Source organism: Seriola dumerili, unplaced genomic scaffold (assembly GCF_002260705.1).
Source record: "Seriola dumerili isolate Sdu_G_001 unplaced genomic scaffold, Sdu_1.0 BDQW01000105.1, whole genome shotgun sequence".
NCBI classification, from domain to species: Eukaryota; Metazoa; Chordata; class Actinopteri; order Carangiformes; family Carangidae; genus Seriola; species Seriola dumerili.
The window spans coordinates 4,519,091-4,542,405 of NW_019174360.1; the positions used below are offsets into that span (position 1 = coordinate 4,519,091).

The following is a 23,315-nucleotide window of genomic DNA, read 5'->3' on the forward strand; positions in this document are numbered from 1 at the left end:
ACCGTACTTTGTCCTTTAGCCATATCCTTCCCTCGTCTACACAACCTTCAGTGAGGGAACTCTTTAAAGACCAAAGAAGAGTGTGTGAGTGTGTGTGTGTGTGTGTGTGTGTGTGTGTGTGTGTGTGTGAGCATGAGGAATGTGTGAGTGTGTGGAGACCTAAAGAGGGACTTGTCTCCTGCTACTACTTCATAAGTAAGTCTCTCCTGCCTTCTGCGAAGGCACTTTGTTTTTGTTTTCTATCAAGTTTTGTTTCTCTTTTGTACAGAATATCCAAACATTATTTATTTTTGTACAGCCTGTTAAATATAATCATGTGGCTTTTTTAATATTATTTTTTATTTGTTATTGAGATCACAGAAGGAAGTAGAATATATAGAGTATTTATACAGTGTTATATATATATGGTCCTAGGTTCATGAATAAAGTATCACATTGACTTGTGCAGCTAATGTCTCCAGAGTGGTTTGTCTTTTTGAACTTGGAACATGAACTGATCATTGACCCTGTGACACGATGAATTCCACAGCCCCTGACCCTAAATTTAACCACCACAGCTACATGTCAGCCCCCCCGACCTAACTCTACCCCTAACCTTAAAACCGAGTCGCCTCCGAACAGCCCTTCGAAGTAGTGAAGACTGACCAGAAAGTCCTCACATACACTTCCTCATGATGTGAATGCATTGTTTGTAATTCAGGTTCTGTCCACTAGATGGGCGAGTTTCCTGTCATCCAATTTGGATAGCCAATTACTCCACAGTCTTTAAACAGTGCAGTTAAAGGGCAGTAACTCCAGTAATGGCCAGATTAAACTGCTAGAGGGCAACAACGAGCTGCTCGGCCCCAACCATCCTTTTTGGGGGGCCCCTGAACTCTGGAGCCAAAGGGTAGTTTCCTGCTTTAGTAATCCATCCTCTGGGTTTTAAGGACATAATCTAATGTCCTTTTATTATCATTAATCTAATGTTTTTAGCCTTTTTAAAAGAGGTTTTATACGTTTGTCTGAAGTATATGTGCATTTACAGTTGTAGGAAAAGAAGCTTCATTACAAGGGGAAGAAGTATAAAAATATAAATTGCCCTACCACAGTCCTTTGTTTGTTCACTGATGAGTCACTGCTATAGTTGGACTGGTAACACAGTTATTCCCACATGACATGAGCTCCACTTCATACTTATATATGAGTGAACACAACACAAAATGTGAGCTCAGTATTAGAATACATGCATCACGCTGAATCAGCCAGACTACTGAACAACTGCCCTACTTCCACCTCTAAAACTGTCTAATCAATTGTAATCAATACACTGATACACTATTTTAAATTCAACAAACAAGCAGCCATTTCAAACAGAACTGCAGCTTTATTTAGAAAACTGAACAAGTCACTGAAATAACCCTTAGAAAGTCAATATATGTTCACTATAGCTTACACCCCTACCTGACTCTCTTCTCTTTGATATCGCAGCCAGACGTCTCCCATGAACTTTCTGGACCCCAGCTGAGACCAGAAAGTCCCGTGGCGTTGTTTCTAAAAACTGGAGCCTGTGTGGCACTTCCTGTTTGGCCCTGAGGAAGATGATCCCCTGCCTTGTCGGCTCCCATACAGCACAAAGGAAATCATTATCCTGTAATTATAGATGGTTAAGAAGAAAATTGGCCATCTCTGTAATCTGCGTAATAACATAATGTGCAACCAGACTCTGTAAGCCTAAACAACTGGGGCATGCAGGGATGTTTACTTCATGTTTTTTTTTCTGACTTCACGATTGACAAAGAAAAAGCTAAACTAGGGAAGAAAAATGTCAACATTAATATGTCCTCCTGTAACGAAACAACTTTCTTACCTGCTTGTTTTTTCATGTCTCAGTGTCACATCATTACAGCTTAAAAGAAACATCTGGAAGGCATTATGAATCACTGCTGCTCAATGTGGGTGGCATTTCTGAGAGCTAAATTATCTTCCTCCTTTTGCCACCCTTGGTTGCCCACAAAGGTTTGTTTGAATTATGGCAAATTTGATCCAGTTTTCAAACTTCCAAAGAAACAGCATTCATGTTTCCAAATGTATCAGTGCAAAGAGGAAAAGTTGATTGTATTACAGAAGTCCAGGTGTTTATTTCTACATACATTACTTAAGCAGTCAGGACGTTGTGGTTTCAGCCTTTGCTGCAATGCTGCTGTGGTTTCCGACTTTTACATAAAAACATATAAAAGGTTGCAAAGATATCTTCATAAAATATGATCGTGATTTTGCCACAGTCGCAGCAGGGTCATATATTATTCTTATAATCGACACCACTTTTGTACAGTGAACTTTGGCTAATGTTAACAACCTTCCAGGGGCCATTCCAAAAGTATAATTTAGCTCTTTAATGATCAATTTTATGGCTGTAGTTAAGTCACCACAGGTTGGCACAAGTGGCGTTTTTGATCCAAAGTATTCCCAGCACAGAGTGAGGTGTGGGGGGGGGGGGGGGGGGGGGGGGGGGGGGTTGTGGTCTGCCCCCGTCCCTGCCCTATTTTGTCCAAGTACAAGGATCCTTTTTTTTTCTTTTTTTAATCATACATGTTGCTGGACAAAAATATTCCGGGTATCATTAGCTTCTTCATCTAGTGGAGGATAATGTCCTCTGGGCATGGTCAGACTCTGGATATCACATATTAACTCTGTGCAATGAGTAGGCCACAACTGCTGGGCCCCAGAGTTGCTGTGTGGTCATTGGACTGGATCTGTTGAAGTATGTTATTTATACTCAAAACTGAAAGGACAAATCAGTTGAATCAGAGCCAGGCATGTGCTGCACAGTGAGCCTGGAGCTCAGCGGGGGCCTGCGGAACTCTGTGGCCCAAGGACAGTAGGTTTTACTCAGATGGTAATTCAGAGTATCTATGTATCAAAACCCATAGTGTCCTATCATTACCCCTTGGCCCTCTCTGCCCCATTTAGAGATGGGTATGGCCATCCGGCTTTTCCTGCACCCCCCCGGAGTTAAGAATAATTTATTTGTATTTATTTATTTATTTATTCAAAACTACAAAGAGTCTGTCTAATCTTATCAAGTGTGTGTCTAATGTGCTTGTTGGGGGGGGGGGGGGGGGTTCACATGATAAGTGTGTGAAGCAGAAGCGTTAACAGGATGAAGTTTTCAGGTTACAACATCCGTGACATTTAGAACCCGACCACAGATTTGGGCCGCTCGTGTTGTTTTGGTGTCTGAAAATAGCCCCGAGTGTCGTGGTGTTGTCAGACAGGTGTGGAGCGGCTTGCTGCGCCGCCGTGGGTCATTACAGCTCGACTCAGGAGAAGTCGTGATGTGACGGGAGCGGTGGTGAAGGGGGGGGGGGCTCTGTCCTGGAGGTGCGTGAAGTGAGGTACGTGCGCGTACATAGAAACCCATGCGCACAGGGTTTTTCTCTTGTCAAGCCTAACAGACAAAACTAAAATAAGATCGGAAAAGAGATAATTAAACCTTCAAAATAAAAGCTTAAACCAAGTCCATTATGACTATTATTATTAATACTTCATTTGTTACTAATAGGCTAATTGGTGTCCTACTACTATGACTTCCCTCTATTTACACATCTACTAGGCTGTGTCAAAGAGGTAAGTATGGAAGCTTTTTCTGAGCATGACCATATTTTTCAGTATAAATAAGCAAAGCAAAAATATTCACAACGTGATTAAGAGGAAGAAAAGAGAAAAACAACAACAAAACATGTATGTAATATTTAACAACATCTAACAGCTACAAGGAACTAATACCATCATTTAAAACAAAAAATAAACACATGTACGAAAACAAAAGTGTGTGTTATAACTGATCAATATTATAAAGCAAGAGATAAATAAAAGAGACTAAAGAGAATTTAATGACGTATCAATTTATCTGATTACACTGTTTAGGCATCAATGAGTGTTATATTTTGAAATTGTCGACCAGAAGTCTTTTCTTTAATATTATGGCTGACTCTCTCTCTCTCTCTCTCTCTCTCTTTCTCTCTCTCTCTGTCAGTGTAAACTCAACAGGGTAAGGAAGGTTGAGCAAACGGGGGGACGGCGGGGGAGGGGAAAGGAATAAAAAGCTAGCGGCAGTCAGTCAGAGGTGTGGAGACAGGACGGACGGAAGAAAGACAGGAAAAGACGCGCGGTCCGCACGTGGAGGAACAAACGGAGCTTCACTTTCGGAGGAGACACACTGGAAAATAACCCCAAGTCCTCAGGAGTAGTTCGCTGCTGCTTCCTGTCTGAGTGAGATACAACAATGCTCCACGAGGAGCCTAATAGGTGACTGTTGGAGACACAGGGAAGACGCGCTTTGTCTTATCTTCGGTCACTGGTGAAGAAAAAGAAGGCAGGAAGAGGGCGCGCGGGGAGAGAGAGGGGTCATGGAAAACCTCTGGAGGAGGAGAAGGACGCAGGCGCTCAGATGGAAATGGTTGAGAAACTCGCTGCTGCTCTGTTTATTCACCGGTGAGTTTTTAGTTTCATCACTTTAAATCCTCTTCCACCTTTTCAAGCACCTACATGTTGAATGCTTGCCTTTTAATTATGCTTTAATGGCTCTTCTGTATGAGTAGTTCATGATGTGGCTCCTCCAGATTCAGATGAAATGGTAACGTGTTGGGAAACAACAGAAGGTCAGGGAAGTCTTTAAAAGGTTTTAATGTAGGAAACCACCACTGGAGATGACAGACAACACATGAAAACTGCTGGAAACTTTTCATCTGAGTCAAGGCTGTGGTGCAGTGCTGTGTGTGTGTGTGTGAGTGTGTGTGTGTGTGTGTGTGTGTGTGTGTGTGTGTGTGTGTGTGTGTGTGTGTGTGTGTGTGTGTGTGTGTGAAAAGGGGTGGGGGTGAAGGACATAGTGCCATTGTCTCCCAGCGTGTGGAGAGACAGGAGCCAGGACCTCTGAGGACCACCCAGACAGAGCAGAGCAGAAGTCTGCTGATGGGACCTCCCCACAGCTATTTACATGGAAATATCACAGCTTTTAAGCAGGGAGGTGGTGTTACATTAAAAAGGTGGGTTGGCTGCGACCTCCATTATAAAACAAACAGCCATCAAAACCTGCTCATATCATAAAAATATATTTTCTCTTTTATTTCCCCTTGGTGAATTTAAGTTGCAAAGACTCCCTTCTAGGAAAAGGGTTTTCTCTGCTGCACCCCCCACCCCTGCACTAACTAAAAGCCAGCACTCTTTCTTTCCTTAGTTTTCTACCTGTACGTGAACCAATGTTTTGAAATGTGCCTAAATGCCTCCAGGCACACATCATTTGACTGTGAGTGATTGCTGAGAGAAAGCAGACACACACATGTGCACACAGCTTGTTTTCTTTCAGTGTCCTTCATTTGAAGTGTGTCTGTTACTGTGAAAGACCTCAATCTTCTAGGTGACGGTGAGAAACGCAAAACTCATAGTTCATGAGGGGGTGGGGGCCTTCAGATGAAGAGGGCTCGTGTCATGGCAGCAGGTTGAGACGAGTACACAGAGAGGCACAGCTGTGTGTACAATGCTGTTGAATGCAGAGGCTTTGGCTGAGCGGGGTGAAGGTGAACCGCATTAATCACACAAACACACACAAGTATAGATCCTGCAAATGCCATGTCTGCTCGCAGCAGGAACTCGAGCGTTAGGTGTAAAATTATCATGCTGCATCATGAATTTCGCCAGTGTACAAGTGGTTAATGTTGGCTCTCGAACCGTTCTAATTTGACCCCCGCACAGATAACATGCCAGTCATTCTAATAACTTCCCACTCAAGAAGTAATTAATTCAGTTGCTGGATCACTGCGGCTCACGATCTGTGCACAGTTTTCGCACTGTCTGTCTCCGGGCACAGTTTTAAAGTAGCCTCCATCCACTCCTCAGCAGCTCTCACTGTTGCTGTTAAAGGGCGACTCCAGAAATTTAGTGTTACCATTCAGAAAGACTGGAGACTCACAGGAATGTGCAAAGTTGGAGAAAAAGAGGCTGAGATTTCTTTACCTTTGGTCTTTAGTATGGGTCAAGCTCCAAAAACAGAGGATCCTACACTTCCCATAATGCAGCTCTGCCTATGCTATTCAAAAATCCATGCCCCCAGGTTGTAACCAATGCTTTTTGTTTTCATTGTGTTCATTAGGTCTGTAAAGCACATTTATTTTCATATCAATTTATTTTCTCAATACATCAATTCAATGTTTGGAAAAATGACAGAAAATTGTAAAAAAAAAAATAGCCATTAACACAAAATCAACATCAAATTAATTAATTTCTTTGTGCGACGAACAGAAACCCAAATATATCCTGTTTTCACATTTCAAAATGTCGAAACGGTGTAAATGTGTTAATCGATTTAACGCCAATATGATCATTTGTTCCTTGGTCCAAGCCTGATCAATCTACCCAAGTTTCTTCATGGGTAGAGGAACCAAACAGCAAATGAGCAAAATCTGTCACAAAAAGACTTAAAAGCGGAACCAAACACGGCTCAAACTCATTAATAATGACATCTCATCTTAAGAAACGTGCTAATTCTTCAGGCTGTGTCATGCATTCGTCTGTCAGATTCAGCCAGTTTGCTGCCTACAGTGCTTGATTCAGCTGGTCGCCCATGTGGGCTGATTTGCTGCCTCAGTCAGCCCGGACATGGAAAAATAAATCATGCATGTCGACTATTAACGCAGCGAGATGCTGCATAGCAATCACATGGCAACGGCTGCTTGTTGCCATGTGATTGCTTGCTTGTTCCATATTATATATTAAAGGTGATCAGAAAGCTCTTGGGTCCATTTTTAATCTGAATTTGAGAAAAGAAGAAAATCACAAAAATTGCAGATGTAATTTAAGCCTTTGTGTTTCTGAGGGAAATCCTGTGTTTGAAAGAAGAAATGGAAAGCTTCCTCTCAGTGCTGTAAGTGGAGACTTATTTAAATCTCCTAGCGGCTGTAATTTGTGTCCTGACGGATATTTAAAAAATCTAAAATACGGTAATACAGGCTAGCAGGGGTGGCTGGGTTTATTAGAACGAAATCCAGTGTCCCTGTGTGAGTTCACCACAGATCTTTTTTTATTTTATTTCCCCCGGAACACGCCACAGGTATTGATAGTTTCTTTTTAAAAGTGTTTCTCCAGTTCTCTGAGCTCATAATAAATCAACTGTCTTGATGCTTAAACTCTTTGAAGTTATAAATAGAGGCTGCTGGTAGAAGTTGTGTGCTTTGAGGTTGGTTCATGAAAGATTTCATTATAGCATTCAAGTTTAATTTTTCATCGAGGGGAAAGGTTTAAAAAGTTCCACATATAACAAGACCCGACTTAATAGTTTCTTTTATTATTGGCACATAAAACATGAAATATGTCTGTGCTGTGGAGTTTTGGTTTTTTCCTATAACCTTGTTCAGCTGAAAAACAGCATTAACCTGGATTACTTCACTGAAGAGCTTATGTGTGTGTTGCAGGAGGTGCTGAGGCCCAGTGTGAAGGCTGTATAGAGTATTGCTGCGATGGATCGCCGCCTTTCTGCTGCTCCTACTACGCCTATGTGGGGGACGTCCTCTCGTAAGTTAACGCACAGACATGACAAGCTAATTAAGACCGCGGAGACAACATGGCTGTCATGTCAACTGATGTGTTATTCACTGTCGAGAAAGAAACTTCAACATTTCCAATAATTCTAAGTGGCAACTTCCCGTCATCTCCTGAGCTCACCTCTTTGTGGCTAAGTACAGCTCAGCACAAAATACAAGGATTGCCTTTGACAAATCTGTTTGTCAAGTACCTTCATGAGGATAAAATGGTGGATGACTCAAGGTCTCAGTGCAGCTGCCCACACATTACTGAAAAGCCCAAGTCACCTTCATCAAATGGATTCTTTTTTTTGCATTTTCAGCTCTGTGACAGATATGGAAATGTCAAAAAACAACCCATATATGGTGCGATTGGCTATTGGAAGCAAAGAGAGCAGTGTTACCTCATCTAAGGTGTAACAATCTATTCAGCCACTCTTCTCACCAATTATTTTCTCTTTTTTCACCAACCTCCATTAAACTTAGAGAGGGGGTTGAGAGAAGAGCTTTTCTGATTTTTCTCATTTCAGTGTAAAACTTGATCTGCACACACCTGTAGGTTTGGTGCCGTTCTGTTTCTGTGGGCAGATAACGACTAACTCACATACCAGCTGTCTTTTAATGTGCCAGAAGAGTCTTTAGAAGATCTGACCTTTTGACCTCTTCCTGACTTGATTCAGCACAGCTGCTTTCACACTTTCACCTAGTTCTCAGACTTCTGTTTCCTTCGAGAAAAGCTGTGTCTGTTTACACAAGCTATACAATATTGGTGATCCGTGTGTATTTGGAATCTCTTGTTGCAGGATTGTATATTTACACTAATATTTTTAGGGCAACATCTTGAATGACTTGGAAAAAGTCAGTGTGCTGCTCTTGAAAACAGCGAGGGCTGAATCTGACATGCTGACTAATGCTGACTATGAAGACGTAACAAACCTGTTAATGATGCCTGTTTTTCTATTTTACAGTGCCAATTCACAGACTCCTCTGCAGTGCAACACACCACACACACCAGCGCACACACGCTCTGTCACAGTGCCACACATTTTGCGTGCACACACACACACACATCACACAACTGAGTTACATCAGATGCTGCAGTCCATCTCCATGGCAGAAACTTAGAAGTATTGGTAGCATGTCTGCTTGAGACAGCTGCCTCCTCTCACACTTGCCTGGGTGGCTCACAATGTGTTTTCGTTTGTGTGTGTGTGTGTTTTCCAGGGGCACTGCCATCTCCGGTATCGTTTTCGGCGTGGTGTTTTTGATGGGGGCAGTGGCGGCCTTGTTCCTGTGCGTGTGCATGTGCATGAAGAATGGGCGGGGCGCACGGGTCGGAGTGTTCAGCACCTCCTACATCAACACTGTGACCCAGGGCTATCCAGGTGGGGCTAAAGGAACACACACACACACACACACACACACTTTTAAAGGATATACACAAGCCAAAAGTTTCCCATTATAGTCGATTTGTTAACAAAACATATTCATAATAATCACTTTTCTGATTTATTTAGCATTAATTATCTATTATTATGGACAAAGTGTTGGTTATAACAAGTGTGACTTATTAAAGGAGCTGTGTGTAAGTTTTGCTGTGACTACATAACCAGCGTCAGCATTAAGAGCTGTTTACCTAACAGTCCAAAAGAAAGGTAGTGAGTTCGGTGGAAAGCAACCCTCTTGTTTTCATTAGCTTAATCAATAGTGAAAGTAATCATTAGTTGCAGCCCTTCTTTGTTGAGTATGACTTATCAGAGACATTTATTAGTGGCTTTGTTGTGACTAACTACATTTTACACACAGAGTGGAGCATTACACATGTTCTGTTACAGTGAAACCTTATCTCCTGACCTCAGGCGATCAGAAAAAAGAGAAAACAACAGATGTTTTCAAAAAAAACAAAAAAACATAGGTGTAAGGTGTCATGGGGTTCGCCTTGGCCTTGAGCATCTTTCTGGACTAGTAACACCACGAGAGAGCTGATTGTTTTCAGAATGTAACGGCTTCAGACCATCGTCACTGAACCATGAGCTCTGTTCAGGCATAACTGCCTTTTGAAATTCACATAAAAACACCTCATTTCCCTGCTTTTGTTCCCACTGCCTCCTACTTCAGCGTGTCCTCCACTCTCGCCGTTTCACATCTGTTACACCCTGTTCCCGCTTGAAGGGATGAAGCGGCCACAGTGTTTCCATGTTTTCCTTGCAGGTACTTTTGTCAGCACATCAGAGTCCTGTGCGACTCCCTCCAGCCCCAGGAACGTTGTTTTTTTCTGGGTCTCATCATTTATTTATCCCGTTTCATTCTCCTCGGTGTATCGCCTTCATGCTACGCTGGACCGCTACTCTTCGCTCTGACCCGCAGCTCTGATCATGTTTCATAAACACGCTCAAACATACAAAGCGATGCAGTATGAATGAAAATGTATGTAGGTACAGTGATATGAATTATTTTGTATCTTGACACTAGATGTGAGGTGCTGCTGTGCTATTATTTTCCCGCACCACTACCACAAACATGAGTTGATGTATATTTCCTCATGATCTTACCTGAGCTTCACAACAGTTTTCAGATCAGCAGTGGACACTGTAACACAGCTTCTCCTTTAACATGACAGACTGTGAGCTATTGATAATAATAGTGATAGAAATGTGAGGTTTTGCTGATGTGACCCTTCAGTTTGGAGCAGGATTTGACCACCTACATTCATCTTTTCTTTCATCCCGACTGCTTTGATTTTTCAGTGGATAATGTAAGCACTGATGCATTGTGGTCAATAAAACTACTCCGTGGTGCAACATTTTTGACCTTCTCCAGTGTCTCCCTCAAGAGTGTACAGTTCCTCAGTTCAACCACTAGAGGGCGTAACTATTCCATCGAACTCCTTGTGAAATGGGGGCAGGTATCCTGAGCTTAAAAAGGCCTCATTCACCTTCAAACACACCAAACAACATGAAGTTTGGAAGAAAAAACATGCTTTAAATCTAACAAATGCTTCTTTATTTCTTTCTGTTTCTTGAACTTAGGTCCTCCACCTCCGTACTCCTATGACTACGAGATGTACCCTTCCTCCCTGCACCCTCCGCCTTACACCCCAACTCAGCCCCGACCTGCAAACTACTCCCCTCCTCCTCCTTACCCTGGCTGCACCCGCAAGTGAATCCCTGCTGCACAGATCATCCTCTGGCCAGCTCAAAGGGAAACTGTCATGGCCCTGTTTCTCAGACCTGGAGATGTCTGAACACCTCTGGCCTCTGCAGCACTGGTGTTGCTTATTTGGGTTGAAGACAATTCTAGGGATTAAAATAAAAAAAAAATCCACATTAAAACAAAAAGGGAGGCCCAGTGCACTTTTGTTCAGCTGGAGTCTGGACCGAATGGTGGGGGGAAAAAAATTATAATTTAACAAGCTGTGGGTCTGGATGTCTAACGAGGGCCACAACACGTGCATGTCCTGATAACTGTTAGCAGCCCTGCTAGCCTGCAGCTGGTACTTTTTTCCCCACTAATAACCAATATCCTTATCCGTTCCCGCCTGTGCACATCAAAGGCAGCGTGCTACTTTGATGAAGGTGAAGACTACTTTTGTCAGCGTGGGGGGGGGGGCCTCGCAGGAGAAAAAGTCCAGAAGACAATGTAGTTTTTAAAGACATGATTTATGCCAGTGAATGAGGTGGAAGTCAATGATTAAAGGTGTTTTAAAGAAGTCAGAGCTGTCATGTGTACAAAGACTTGAACATAATGCATAATATTACTGACCTTAAAGGTGTGGACAACTTGAAAGGAGTGGGTTGTTGCCTTACTTGAAGCAATGTGAGGGTGAAAACTGAACTGGGGGTCACATTACGTTCAGCTGAACCAAAATGGATTCTCTTTGAAAATGAAAAATTGTAAATCTTTTGCCTTTTGTGAGATTCTTGAAAATTGTGAAGCATTCATCATTTGAACTGTTTGTAATTACACGTGAATTGACCTGATTCATGTGATGGGTGACTGTGAATGATGGAAGAGATTTAACTGTATTAATCATGTGTCAGGTAAATCATTTTTCAAGTGTTTCCTTACTGTGTCAGCGGCTGTATTGTAAATTAAAGATGTAATTAAAACGTGACTTTAAAAAAAAATATGAACATTAACGTCTACAGTCTGTATTTATTCACGTGAATATTCAACAGTGTACTCGTGCGTAAAGTGTGAGCGATAAACTGTGTGTGTGTGTGTGTGTGTGTGTGTGTGTGTGTGTGTGTGTGTGTGTGTGTGTTAATCCCACTCCGCTGTGGTCAGGTGATCCTGGGGCTGAGCAGCTGTGCAGCCTCGGTATCACTCACCATCAGACAACGGGAGTCACCGGCGCTGCTGAACACACTCGGTTTCTCACCCGACGCAAACGTTAAACTGCTCGGTGAAACGCTGCTTGTAGGAGCGTCGTGTCAGCGAAACGACATGGGGGACCGAGTGGCTTTACTGCTGCTGGCGGTAGCGGCTTCGGCTCTGACTGCCGAGGTAAGAAAAATACCGTTTTTTTGTGAGAGAATTTGTAGTATTTTCCACCATATTGTTGCAGTCAGCAGAGTCAAGGTAGCCACAACAAAACCGGAAGAGGAGCACTTGTACCTTCAGAATTAAAGCTTACAATACGTTTGAGGGGGTGAGCAAGGAGATAATTCATAACCAGGCAATTTAAATTTTATCAAATGAAGTAACTAAATTGTATAAAACAATAAATAAACAATGACTATACGACATTTAACGTATCTATCTACTGTTGCTTGTGCCATTTACAATATAGCCATTGTCAGTTAAATTAGTTATGGTAACGATGCGAAAATTACTTATGTAAAAACAAAAATATAATTTTCATGAAAATATAAACCCCTCGTAATGTTCAGGTTGGTACATCTGACACTTACATCAAGTGTACATGAATTAAAAAAACTGCAATTTGTTTGCCTGTCGTTTTATGATTAAGGTTTTAACCGGAAGTGTCGTTGAAAAACCTAGCTAGCTTGGCAGTGATTGTTAACACTTTATAATATACTGTTTATAAACCAGATAATACGCACTGTTTTTCACAATATTTTGAAACCAGTGAGATATTTTGTTAGCATTTGCCATTGTTTTATTCGTAGTTATTTCCCCAGAAGCACGAAACGTTGATAAATAACACGTATTTAATTTAAATACCCCCGTTTCGAGGCACTCCGTAATGTCTTTTCTCGGGCTAAGTCTCCCTTTAAGCCGATGGTAACTGATTTATTGAGACTATGTGACAATAGAGAGAATGTCCGACACCCCTGATTTAAAACTGCACCCACAATTTGTCCTTTTTCTTTTGTCAAAACGAGAAGCAACTTGCTTTTCTCTGATTTAAAATGTTACACAAGTTGGGTTTGTCAACAAATTATTCACCCTCAGTAATACTGCGCAATGTTACTGGATGTTGCTGTTATGAAAAGGTTATTTACTGGTCATTAAGGGCAATTTAATCTGGTTAAAGTCATTACAGTAACTAAATGACAAGCGTATTGTTTCATTTTCCATATCCCGAGGGCTAATATTAAGGGAGTGGGCGTGTTTTGGGAATGATAATAAGTCAATAAAGCGTCTTGTTGTCTCGTAATGAGTACTTGACGCCTGATTCTGGTTTAAACAAAATAAATGAACCCGTGAAAATGACCCTATCCATGGAAAACTAACATTATTAACGCTCTCCCACATATTTCAGTCAGATGGTAGAGAATAGAGAAGTAAGATGGCGGCGGTGCACTGCAGCATTTATCGAGGGTCGGGAAACTGGGAAGCCAACAGGAGCTTTGATCATCATTGCTGCTTATTCACACTCGTTTTGTATCTATTGTGCAGCTTTGTGTAATAGTAGACACATTGTAAATATGTGATATTCTTAATATTGCCTTTACAGTGGACCTAGTTTCACATAATCACTGCTCATCCATTTTTCAAGCGTCTTCACCAAGAATATCGCTTTGTGAATAGCATATACACTGCAAAAAATATCTGTTTTTAACATATCCTTTTCTTGATATTGTAGTAATATGTCACGAAAATGTGCAATTTTTTTTAAATCAAAATCAGCCATTTACAGCACATAGACGTGTTATAATGTCACATCATCATTCTCATTTGTGTAATGATTTCCATACTGTGGACCAGTAAAGCTTTACTTCCCTTTTTTTGTAAGGCAGGGTACTACAATGTGTGTTAAGAAAATTCCCCAAACAAGTGAAGCAACGTTTGACTCAAGGGGATTTCCCCAAATGGGAAGTCTTTTTTTCACTTCTTTTAATGACTGATTGTACCATTGTAATAGGTCATGCTACTGATGTGACTTTACTTAGGGTGGATATTATTTACAGTGTGGCCATGTTGGGAGATAAATTACACATTCCTATGACCACCAGTAGCCACATTGTTTCACATGGGACCTGCAATTGTGGCTGAGGAGCAGCTGCAGCGTTTGGATCTCCAATTGGAGCAATTATAGCTTTAAAACACAATAAAGGTGTTATTGAGATAGATCAATATTGCCAGACAATGGCTGTTATACTCCTTTCAGGCCTCATTGTTTTGCTGTCTTGGACATTTTTGAATCTGTTTCCTTGAGATGAATCAGGTGAGATGTGGCAGCTGACCTTCTTGATTTCCTGCACGTAGTCTATAATCAGTGCAGTTGGAATGAATAGTTTGGGCTCCACATCAAGCAAAGCATCTGCTTTGTTCGTAATCCATTGCTTACATTGCTTAAGACAATCTTTACCCTTTGAGCCATGTATTTACATTATCAACATCAAAGGCAGAAGTGATGAAATGCGATAGAAGACAGAAGAAAGAAGAAAAAGCTTAAAATTTGAGGAATAATATCAGTAAGATTAAATCAGACTTGAAAATGAGATGTTGCAAGTTTTTGATCTTGTTAGGGCTTGTTAATAGTGTTCATTACTGCCCCATACAAACACACACTTCCAAACACACAGCTCTAGGAAGCTGTTTTTTCCTGATGGGCCCGCCCTATACACGCAGGCTGTGGTGTGGAGCGTGGGAGTTGGATGCCAGCCTTTGTGTATTTGTAAATCCTTGGGAAATGGCTCTTGGATGGGTGCAGGCAGTCTGTTTGTGTGCATACTGCAGTCTTTCAGCCTGGGGCGGACTAGCCCTCTCCCCTTATTAGTGAGTCTTAATGCCATTATGCCTGTTGGCACTGCCAGCGTTTCTCTCTCTGGCACCTTCTCTGCTGCTCACGCTGCAGTTTCAATCCGCTGAAGGAGAAATCCTCCGACACTAATATATCTCCTCTTGCTTTCCACTTTCTTACTTTGCTTTTTATTGTATCCACTTTCACCTGCCTCACCTGTACTTCTCCTCCAGTTTGTAATTTTACAGAATGGCATCCGACAACCCCCAGAGACTGAACTCTGTGCTTAACCCAGGACTCCCGCAGTACTTGTAGGTAGAAAAGCAACAACAAAAGTGGTGTGAGACTGTTTGCAGTTGAGAAACCTCTTCATCAAAATTCAGTATGTCTTATGGCTGTGCTGTTTGCAGGTCAGCTGAGGCTAACATCAGTGAATAATTCATCCATCTTGTAATATCACATCTAGGTAATCTTTTTAAGCAGAAGAAGACAGAAGTTCAGCGGCTCTGGGTTCTCAAATGAGAATATTTTCTGGCTTTCTTAGTACATGATGTGCACACGCATAACATAACTTTGGATTTTGAACCATTGGTTGGACAAGATAAGATATTTTAAGATGTCTCTTTTTATAGACAAAACGATTACCTAATTAAATTGTTACATTAATTGATAATGAAAATAATTGGAGCCCTAGTCACATCAACTGTATTTGGCCTCCTCTTGGTAAACAGTGAATATTGTCCTCATCTCTCTTTCCAGCGCTCCCTGTTTTATTGTCTCGCTCTGATTTTCTGTTTTTAATCTTTCATGTCCAACCAGTGGTGCAAAGAGTTGGCTATAAAATTTCCTTGTTCAAACAGCACACATTGTCCATCTTGGTTGTGTCAACAACAATGACACCGCAGCGCTCCCAATTAATGTTCCCCCTGCATCCCCCTCTGTCTGTCCTGGAGAAAAGAATTCCTGACCTTTTGATACTGTTGTCTCTATTGTCATGGTGCCTGGAAATGGTAGGACGCTGATGTGCTTGCTGTCTTTTGGAGCTGCCTTTCCATTGCTTCTCTTCTGACACCCTAGATAACACATAGGTTTCCCCAGTGGTGATGTCAATCAGCTGTTCATCAAATCTGAGAGCAGTTTCACCTTGCCTCGTCTTTGCATCTTAACTTTCTTTTTTGTCTCTGTTATCGTCATTCTCACAGTCCTGAGTCGTCTGTGTGCGTTCATGTTTTCCTACTGACATGTAGCATCCCCTCTTTTCAAAGTATGGTAGGAATCAGGTCAGGCTGATTTCAGCGGTAACAGACCAGTGCGTAGCTCAAAGGCCGGCTTTGTGCAGTGCAACCTGGCCTCTCAATGAAACACTGTGAATAAATACCAGAAGGTTTGCTTAGATCCAATAAGCATCTAATAGCATCAGAATAAACCTGAGGTTCCTCTTCTGTCGACTGAGGAGAAGATTCAGATTCAGAGTGAAGGTCTGAATGGAGCTGTTGCTTATAGATGTTTAATACTCAAGTGCAAGCAGCACAGACTAAAGTCTGACATGCTGGTCAATGAGGAGGTGCATCAGACACTGCTTTGACAAGTATCGATGACCAGTATTGGGATCAGGATCAGGTCAGGAACCCTACTGACTGACTGTCATGAAGAGCTTACCAGTGTCAGACAGATATCGCCAAGTTGCAAAGAGAAAACCTTTAAATGGGTGTCTGTTGAGTTATGTTATAGTCTGGTTGCATTAATGTGGCTTCATTGCCAAGACAATGTAGATTATAATAATGTGGCGTTGCAGGTCCTTTTGAAAAGCCTCCTCTTCATCTTGTTCACCTCTTCCTCTCATAATTAGCTCTAATAGTTCAAACATGTACGCAGCGCTAGCTTTATTACTTCGTATCCTTCAGGGAACACAACATTCCCCCTCCCACTTCTCGACTCTCCCACCAGGCAGCACCATTCATCACCATTGAACTGTTATTTCCCTCTGTAAATATCAGCAGTGCGCCATGAAGACACACTCTTCATTTCACCACTGCTGAGTAAGCAGCTGTTGATACACAATCTGAATAATAAGCCGAGAAACCAGTTGCCCTGACCTGTGCAATTACTCAGCAGCAGCAGCGGCAGCACCGGGTGCATCCAGCTTTCACTACATCAGTGAGGAAGCTGCACAAAGCCTCCATCTGGAAGCATCTTCCTGCTATCGCTTGTCAAGGCATCAATGCTGCAGTGCTTTTATAGCCACACCTCCATTATAAGTGCTGTTGGCATCGTGTGTTGTACATGTCCTGTAGATATGTTTGGTGTGTGCGTGTGAATGACCTATTAAAATATAATCAATAGTGTGATAATCTGACCGAGGCCAAGTTATTAAATTCTTGTGTGTATGTGTAGATTCACGCCCGTGTGACTAACTGATGTTCAGTTAGTCTTCACACGTCGTGACTCAGACCCGCCCGGCACGTAACGGTGTAACCTTGTGTCCTCTCTGTTGGATTGTGTAATGGACCAAAGAAACACCAGCACACTTCTAAGCTCCAATCAAAAAGAGGTGAGCTGAGCAGAAGTCCAGCCCCTACTTTAGTCCCAGGGAGTTTTGACATTTATTCTCTGTCCTGTGCAGTAAAGACTGATACGAAGTGGCTCCACAGACTCAGTCTAGAGATACTTAGGTGAATTTGGTACTTGGACCCTAAAAAAAACATGCAGTAAAGTGGGTTAGAAAATGCATCTCTGTGATTGTCCTGGTGGATCAGTGGCTAAGATGCAATTTGCATGAAGACCATTAACCAATGTTTCCTGTCGGCCTATTGGTTGTCCATAAAAAAGGTAAAATAGAATAAAAAAAATGGATGTATCTGGATAGGATTTACAAATTAAAAGTCCTATAGTATCTATCTATCACACCCACAGTATAAAAAATTATATTGTTATTGACTGTTATTGGATTAAATATTCACTCAGCTCTTGGTCTATGAACTGAATTTAAAGTTAAAAGAAAATGTAATATGTATATGATTTAAAAATGTATCTCATCTCCACAGTTTAATGTGACTAATCCAAATATAAGCTGTTCACAAACACAAGTCTTCCAAATGAACCACAGAAATACTTTGTGGAACCACAGTGGAGCTCGAATCTCTGTGCTCATTTTTCCTCCTCTAGTTTCCATCATTCTCATATTTTCAACCTTTCAGCACTCGTATTTTTTATTTTTTTCCATTAGCACACATCCATAAAATGCATGTGTATTAAGAAACCACTTTGCCTCAGTACATCTTTGATTTGTGCAGAGGTTGCTGACTCATTATTTTAAAGATGGGGAATCTTTCTGGGAAAGTTTCTTCTTAATGATGAAGCTCTTTAGTTTCCCCGCCTCTGTCAACACAAAAATACCCACGAGGGTCCTTGTTTTCTGAGGTCATACTTCTCGACTCACAGAAGTGATCTTATCCCCTCATCCTCTCACATTGCTCTTATCATGTCTCCACTCACTGTCCTGGGTGTTCAGGGTTGCCATAGCAGTAGAGTCTTCCCTAGGTGCCTGGTACTTGCACTATAATTAGGTCACTGTGTGTTATTTCTGTCGTTCTTCTCACTCATTTCTCCCTCTCTCCATTTTTATACCATTTTCCACCGGAATAGTTTCTCACTCTTCCTTTTTTTTTTTTTCCTGAAAGGCTGTGTCATCCACAGAGTATGTTACTGATGTGCGGCATGCCCTCGGCTTGAGATTCACAGTTCAGAGGGTATGTGAAACTAGTACCCCTTAGAGTCAGGCGACACACCATCAGTTGTAGATGACAAGCTCTCTTGGAGTCCAAGTGTGAAATTGCAACACTTGTTTAAAATGCCAAATTCTGTTAGTATGTGTGTATGTGTATGTGTGTGTGTGTGTGGCTGGAAGTGTGGTGATGGTGGTGGTTGCAAATGACAGCAACGAGAGATGGAGAGTTTCTCCAGATAGTGGATGGATGTTCTTAACTGTACTCTGCTATATCTGGACCTGTTTCCTGTTTGGTCTCCATGGTAGAAGCAGACTTCCTGCGTTTGTTCAACAGAAGTGATGCAGATCTAGCCAAGTGTAGGAAAGCCCTTATGTTTGAAGTGACGCTTTGCTTTGCTTTGTGGGAAACTCCAAGTCACTTAAATTTCTGTTTGTGAAATAGAAATTTATCATCTTGTTAGGCTGATATTAATCATAATTATCCAATATATATTCGTATAAGTTAAGACATTTAACGTATAATTAAATTAAAGTTTTAGCAGGAAAACAGGATCCTTTCGAGATAGTAAATTTCCACTGGTGATTGTTTTCCTTCAGGAAATACTGACTGTTTACCTGCCGGGCATGTGTGGAGGTGGTGCTCGTAATCACTAATGATGATTCCAGATACACACCCATCAGCCCCAGGGCCCTGATTCACAAATGACTCTAACAACACTGATGAAGGATGACGTCAGCTCTCAATCACCCATAAAATGATTTTCTTTTTAGTTGTAAACAGGGTTATTACACTTCTCGTTTGCACATGCTTAGTTTCAGCAGGGTGTGAATGAAATGTGGCTTTGTTTAGAATGGAAGGAAATTGTAGCACTTAGATTCATTTAGCCTGCCCTGCAGTTAATGCCAGTGAACACACAAAAATGCACGTTGTGTATTTTATGCTTTTGCAGCATGTGTCTGATGCAGATGACAAATTATGAAAGACATGTTTTGATCAAATCCTGCTGGGTGAGGAGGATGCTGTTGCTACAGATGCTGAAACTGATGTCTCGTGTTGATACGCATGCATCCAGCCAGCCTGTCACCAAAGAAGGCGCTAGCAGTGCTGAGTGTTGTTGGCTTCTTGTTTTTGTGACATGGCCCGTTGAGGAAAGATGACACAGAATGATGCAGAAAGGATAATACTGGGGCTTTAATGGAATATTTGGATGTGTACAAAGTCAAGTCTGGAAATTTAGAAACGGTGACTGAAAAATGACTGAATACTATTTTATCTCAGACATTCATTGCATGAAGATGTTTTTTTTTCTCCACATAGATAAACCTTACAACAAAAGAAAAGGAAGTGCCTGATTACAATAACTGAATCATGAGAGTTGTTTTACATCAGAACCATGTGGAGATATTGATGCATCTTTCATTTTAGGCAAAAAACAACCCTTATTAACATAATTTTTTGGGTGAGATCGTTAACAGATTTGCATAATTTTGTATCTGAGTAGTTTGTGGTGTGATCACTGAGTGTATCTTCAGTCCGTGTGTGTGTGTGTGTGTGTGTGTGTGTGTGTGCACGGGTGATCACAGCTCCATCTGTGTATGCTGGCGGTCCACTGCAGCGTGATTCCCATCTGCTTACCAGTGAGGTCAGAGCTAGTTTAACATGCCGGTACTGAATGACCCGCCCATTGCCCTGGATTCATGTTTACATGTTAGGCACACAAAAACACCTGCATGCACACCCAGCTACGTGCAGGTTACACACACACACACACACACACACACACACACACACACACACACACACACACGTCCTGACGAAAGCAAACTAACCTGATGATGAAATTCCTATTCCTGGGTGACTTGGATAATGATGTTACCTCAGGTTGCCACAGCGATGACAGAGGGAGGTTATAACAAGCAGGTCCCGAGAGGCTGAGAGCAGACTCCGTTTCCATGGTGATAATTACTAAGGAAACCAAGAGTCCCTCCATCAAGTCTAGACAAATTAAATGGGCAGAAGTCAGAACAATTTCTCTTACACACTTCTAATCAGATTTTAAACAGATTTGTCTGAGATGCTAATTCCCGAGGAACCCCCGAAAGAAAAGCTTAATCGCATTGAATATGAATGAAGATAATTCTTCAAACAAACTTATATTCTCCTCACAGAGTCAGTTTCTGATGATGAGGACTGCTGGGATAAGCTGTGAGTTAACAAAAAAAAGGAGGACAAGACAGAATGCACCAAATTGGTGTGGCAGATTTTGTGTCAGTTTGACCTTTTAAGCCCAAAAAAGTTAGGAAATCAATATTTATCCCAGACTGACTTAGATCTATTGATTTTAAGAAATGCCTGAATGAACATGATTCGATGGAGTCCGCGTTTCTCGAGGTGCTTTAGTTTTATAACCTGATTCAGCTCACTTTACTCCAGTTTAAGCTATTGAGCCAGGCAATCATTCCCACCCAACAGCCATTTTTATTCTTTCTGTAAGGGGCCAGAGGTTTTTTTCTCTTTTTCTTTTTTTACATCTGGTCTGTAATTGAAGTTTTGGCTGACATGGAGTGTGAAGGGAAAGGAAGAGGGTCTGGCTGCCCTGTAATCAGTTAAACACATTACCCACTAGTTCTGCTTCCCAAACATCAAGTGCAGATAGCATTACACACACACACACACACACACACACACACACACACACACACACACCAGAGTGGGATGTTGTTGCACGCACACCTTTAAGTCTAGTCAAAGATGATCTGAGGGTTTTAAGTAACAGCAGGGCCTGCCTGCCAAGGTGATTATACAGTGCATGCGTATGGGCATGCACGTGCCATGTGCACTGCTGTGTGCGAGATCGTTGAGCGCCTCTGTCACCTCTCCAGTCTTATCCAATACAGCCGTCACATATCCTCCCCAGCTAAGCAAACGAAATTCCCACAGTGATGCATCTTGTAAACAACCCACGGACCGTTGCACTTCCGCTCGTTTCCACCACAATTGTTTGATTAATGACTCCAAGGAACTCAATATAAGTTTACTGTATCGTATAACACATTATCCCACTCATAAATGACAATAAAGTCTTTATTTGCATTGGGTTACGCTGCACTTGCAGGTGATGACTCATCTTTCTCGTCTACGTAGTGAATGTGTATGAGAGCCGTTGTTAACCATCGCTAACACTTACCAGTTGGGGAGAATAAAGCCTTGTCTTGTTTGCTACTGGCTTGGACATAGCCAAAGATGCCTGTAAAAGATGTGTGCGAGAGAGAGAGAGAGAGAGAGAGAGAGTGTGTGTGTGTGTGTGTGTGTGTGTGTGTGTGTGTGTGTGTATATAGAGCTCCTGCAACACATCTTGCTCTCCAGGGAGCCTCCCCCTGGGATGAGAGCTGATCTAAGACACCCTCCCTCCTTATCCCACCCCTACACCACCTTCACCCAACTCCCCATGGCAGGCCTGGGCAACTCAGATAAGACTGTACAATTAATAGCACCACAGGACCAGCGCCCAAGGGGACACTTCAAAGATTGTTTATGTGTGTGTGTGTGTGTGTGTTTAAGAATGGATTTATTGCAGTTTGTATGCATGTGATGCAATATTTCTTTTTCTGATAACCCCTCATTTAAATGTAATGGGTAATAAACCCTTTTCCTTTTTTTCCCCTGCTCTTTATTGCTGCTGATCACATCTCTGAAAGCAGCAGCCATGAGCGGGTTCGCTCACACATATCAGTACAAGTCCCTTTACACAATGACTTTGAGATGGGAATGGCTAGGCAATTTACATAAAGGGGAAGAAGAGTTATGTCTTTGAAAGTCCCGCATGTAAAGTGCTGTGCAGCTGCACAGATTGATGAGAATGTTCGCTCCTCTGAGAGCCGAGTGGCAGATAGTGGAGTTTGCGCCTAATTTGTGTTTTCTGCTGAAGTCGAGATAGTTAAAAGGGACAAGAGATTCAGATTTTTTTTTTTTTTTTTTTTACTACTTGGGTTTTATTCCTATCATTCATGATAATGTCGTACTCTAAGATAATTTTTGAAGTGTGGGAACTTTGCTACAACAAAGGGCTAGAATTTATGATTATTCTCATTTTTGATTTATCGGTGTATTTTTTTCCTCTATTAAGTGATATTATAATTAATCATTCTGTCTATAAAATGTCAGAAGTATATTTAAAAATGCTGAAATAACAGATTGCTGTCACATACAGCAAAGAAACACGAATCTTCACAGTTCAGAAGCTGGAACTTAGGAATGTTTGGCATTTTTGCTCCAAAATGACTAATGACAAATCCATTGTCATAATATTTGCAGATTAATTTAACTGTTGATCCACTAATCCATTACTGCCCTAACCATTCCAGCTCTAACCCACTTTATTTTAAATTAAGCCACAAGTGAGTGCACCTGACAAATAATGTTTAGAAGTACAAAAATCTGACTTAAGTTGTCGGCGTGATCCTTCATGTCAGAGCATATGACAGTCAGACACATGGTGATGAAGCAGTGATCACGCTGCTTGTGTCTCAAGTTTGCCTGGATGTGATTTGGGTCATGGTTTCCAGCTGTGGAAATAGGTCACCTGTCTGAGATGGGAAGTGTGATTCGAATAGCTGTGTGTGTGTGTGTGTGTGTGTGTGTGTGTGTGTGTGTGTGTGTGTGAGTGATTTTGTCGCTGCTGCAGTGAGATCGTCATCCTCACCATAAACCTCCTTGGTGTAGCAAACCACTTTATCAAATTGCAGTAGCAAATAATCTCACTTTAATCGCTTTACTACTCCAAACTTGTATTTTATTGTATTACATTATTAGATTGTTGGTTTGTCTGTTTGTGTCTATAGTGCTTTTCTGTCTTTTATGTTCCTCCCTCAGGGTAAA

At 41.6% G+C, this 23,315-nt stretch overlaps 2 protein-coding genes across 3 annotated transcripts in view; both read left to right on the forward strand.

The window, feature by feature from the left end:
* Positions 1–4,116: 4,116 nt before the first annotated feature.
* On the forward strand, positions 4,117–11,663 carry cyyr1 (cysteine and tyrosine rich 1). Its single transcript, XM_022746577.1, has 4 exons — positions 4,117–4,476; positions 7,449–7,548; positions 8,781–8,941; positions 10,586–11,663. Exons 1-4 carry the CDS (start codon positions 4,392–4,394, stop codon positions 10,717–10,719), a joined length of 480 nt encoding a protein of 159 aa, XP_022602298.1. The 5' UTR covers positions 4,117–4,391; the 3' UTR covers positions 10,720–11,663.
* Positions 11,664–11,872: 209 nt separating this feature from the next.
* app (amyloid beta precursor protein) overlaps positions 11,873–23,315 on the forward strand; it is a 31,133-nt gene continuing 19,690 nt past the window's right edge. For both annotated transcript variants that reach the window (XM_022746452.1, XM_022746453.1), the window contains exon 1: positions 11,873–12,062. In XM_022746452.1, coding sequence (XP_022602173.1) covers positions 12,003–12,062 — 60 coding nt within the window. In that variant the 5' untranslated portion in view covers positions 11,873–12,002. The remainder of the gene's footprint in view (positions 12,063–23,315) is intronic.

Excerpts from the sequence above, each read along its gene's own strand:
- cyyr1 (XM_022746577.1), top strand. The coding sequence starts at position 4,392 with ATGGAAAACCTCTGGAGGAGGAGAAGGACGCAGGCGCTCAGATGGAAA. Across the intron at positions 4,477-7,448 it reads GCTGCTCTGTTTATTCACCG|GAGGTGCTGAGGCCCAGTGT; the intron begins GTGAGTTTTTAG and ends TGTGTGTTGCAG. Across the intron at positions 8,942-10,585 it reads TGTGACCCAGGGCTATCCAG|GTCCTCCACCTCCGTACTCC; the intron begins GTGGGGCTAAAG and ends TCTTGAACTTAG.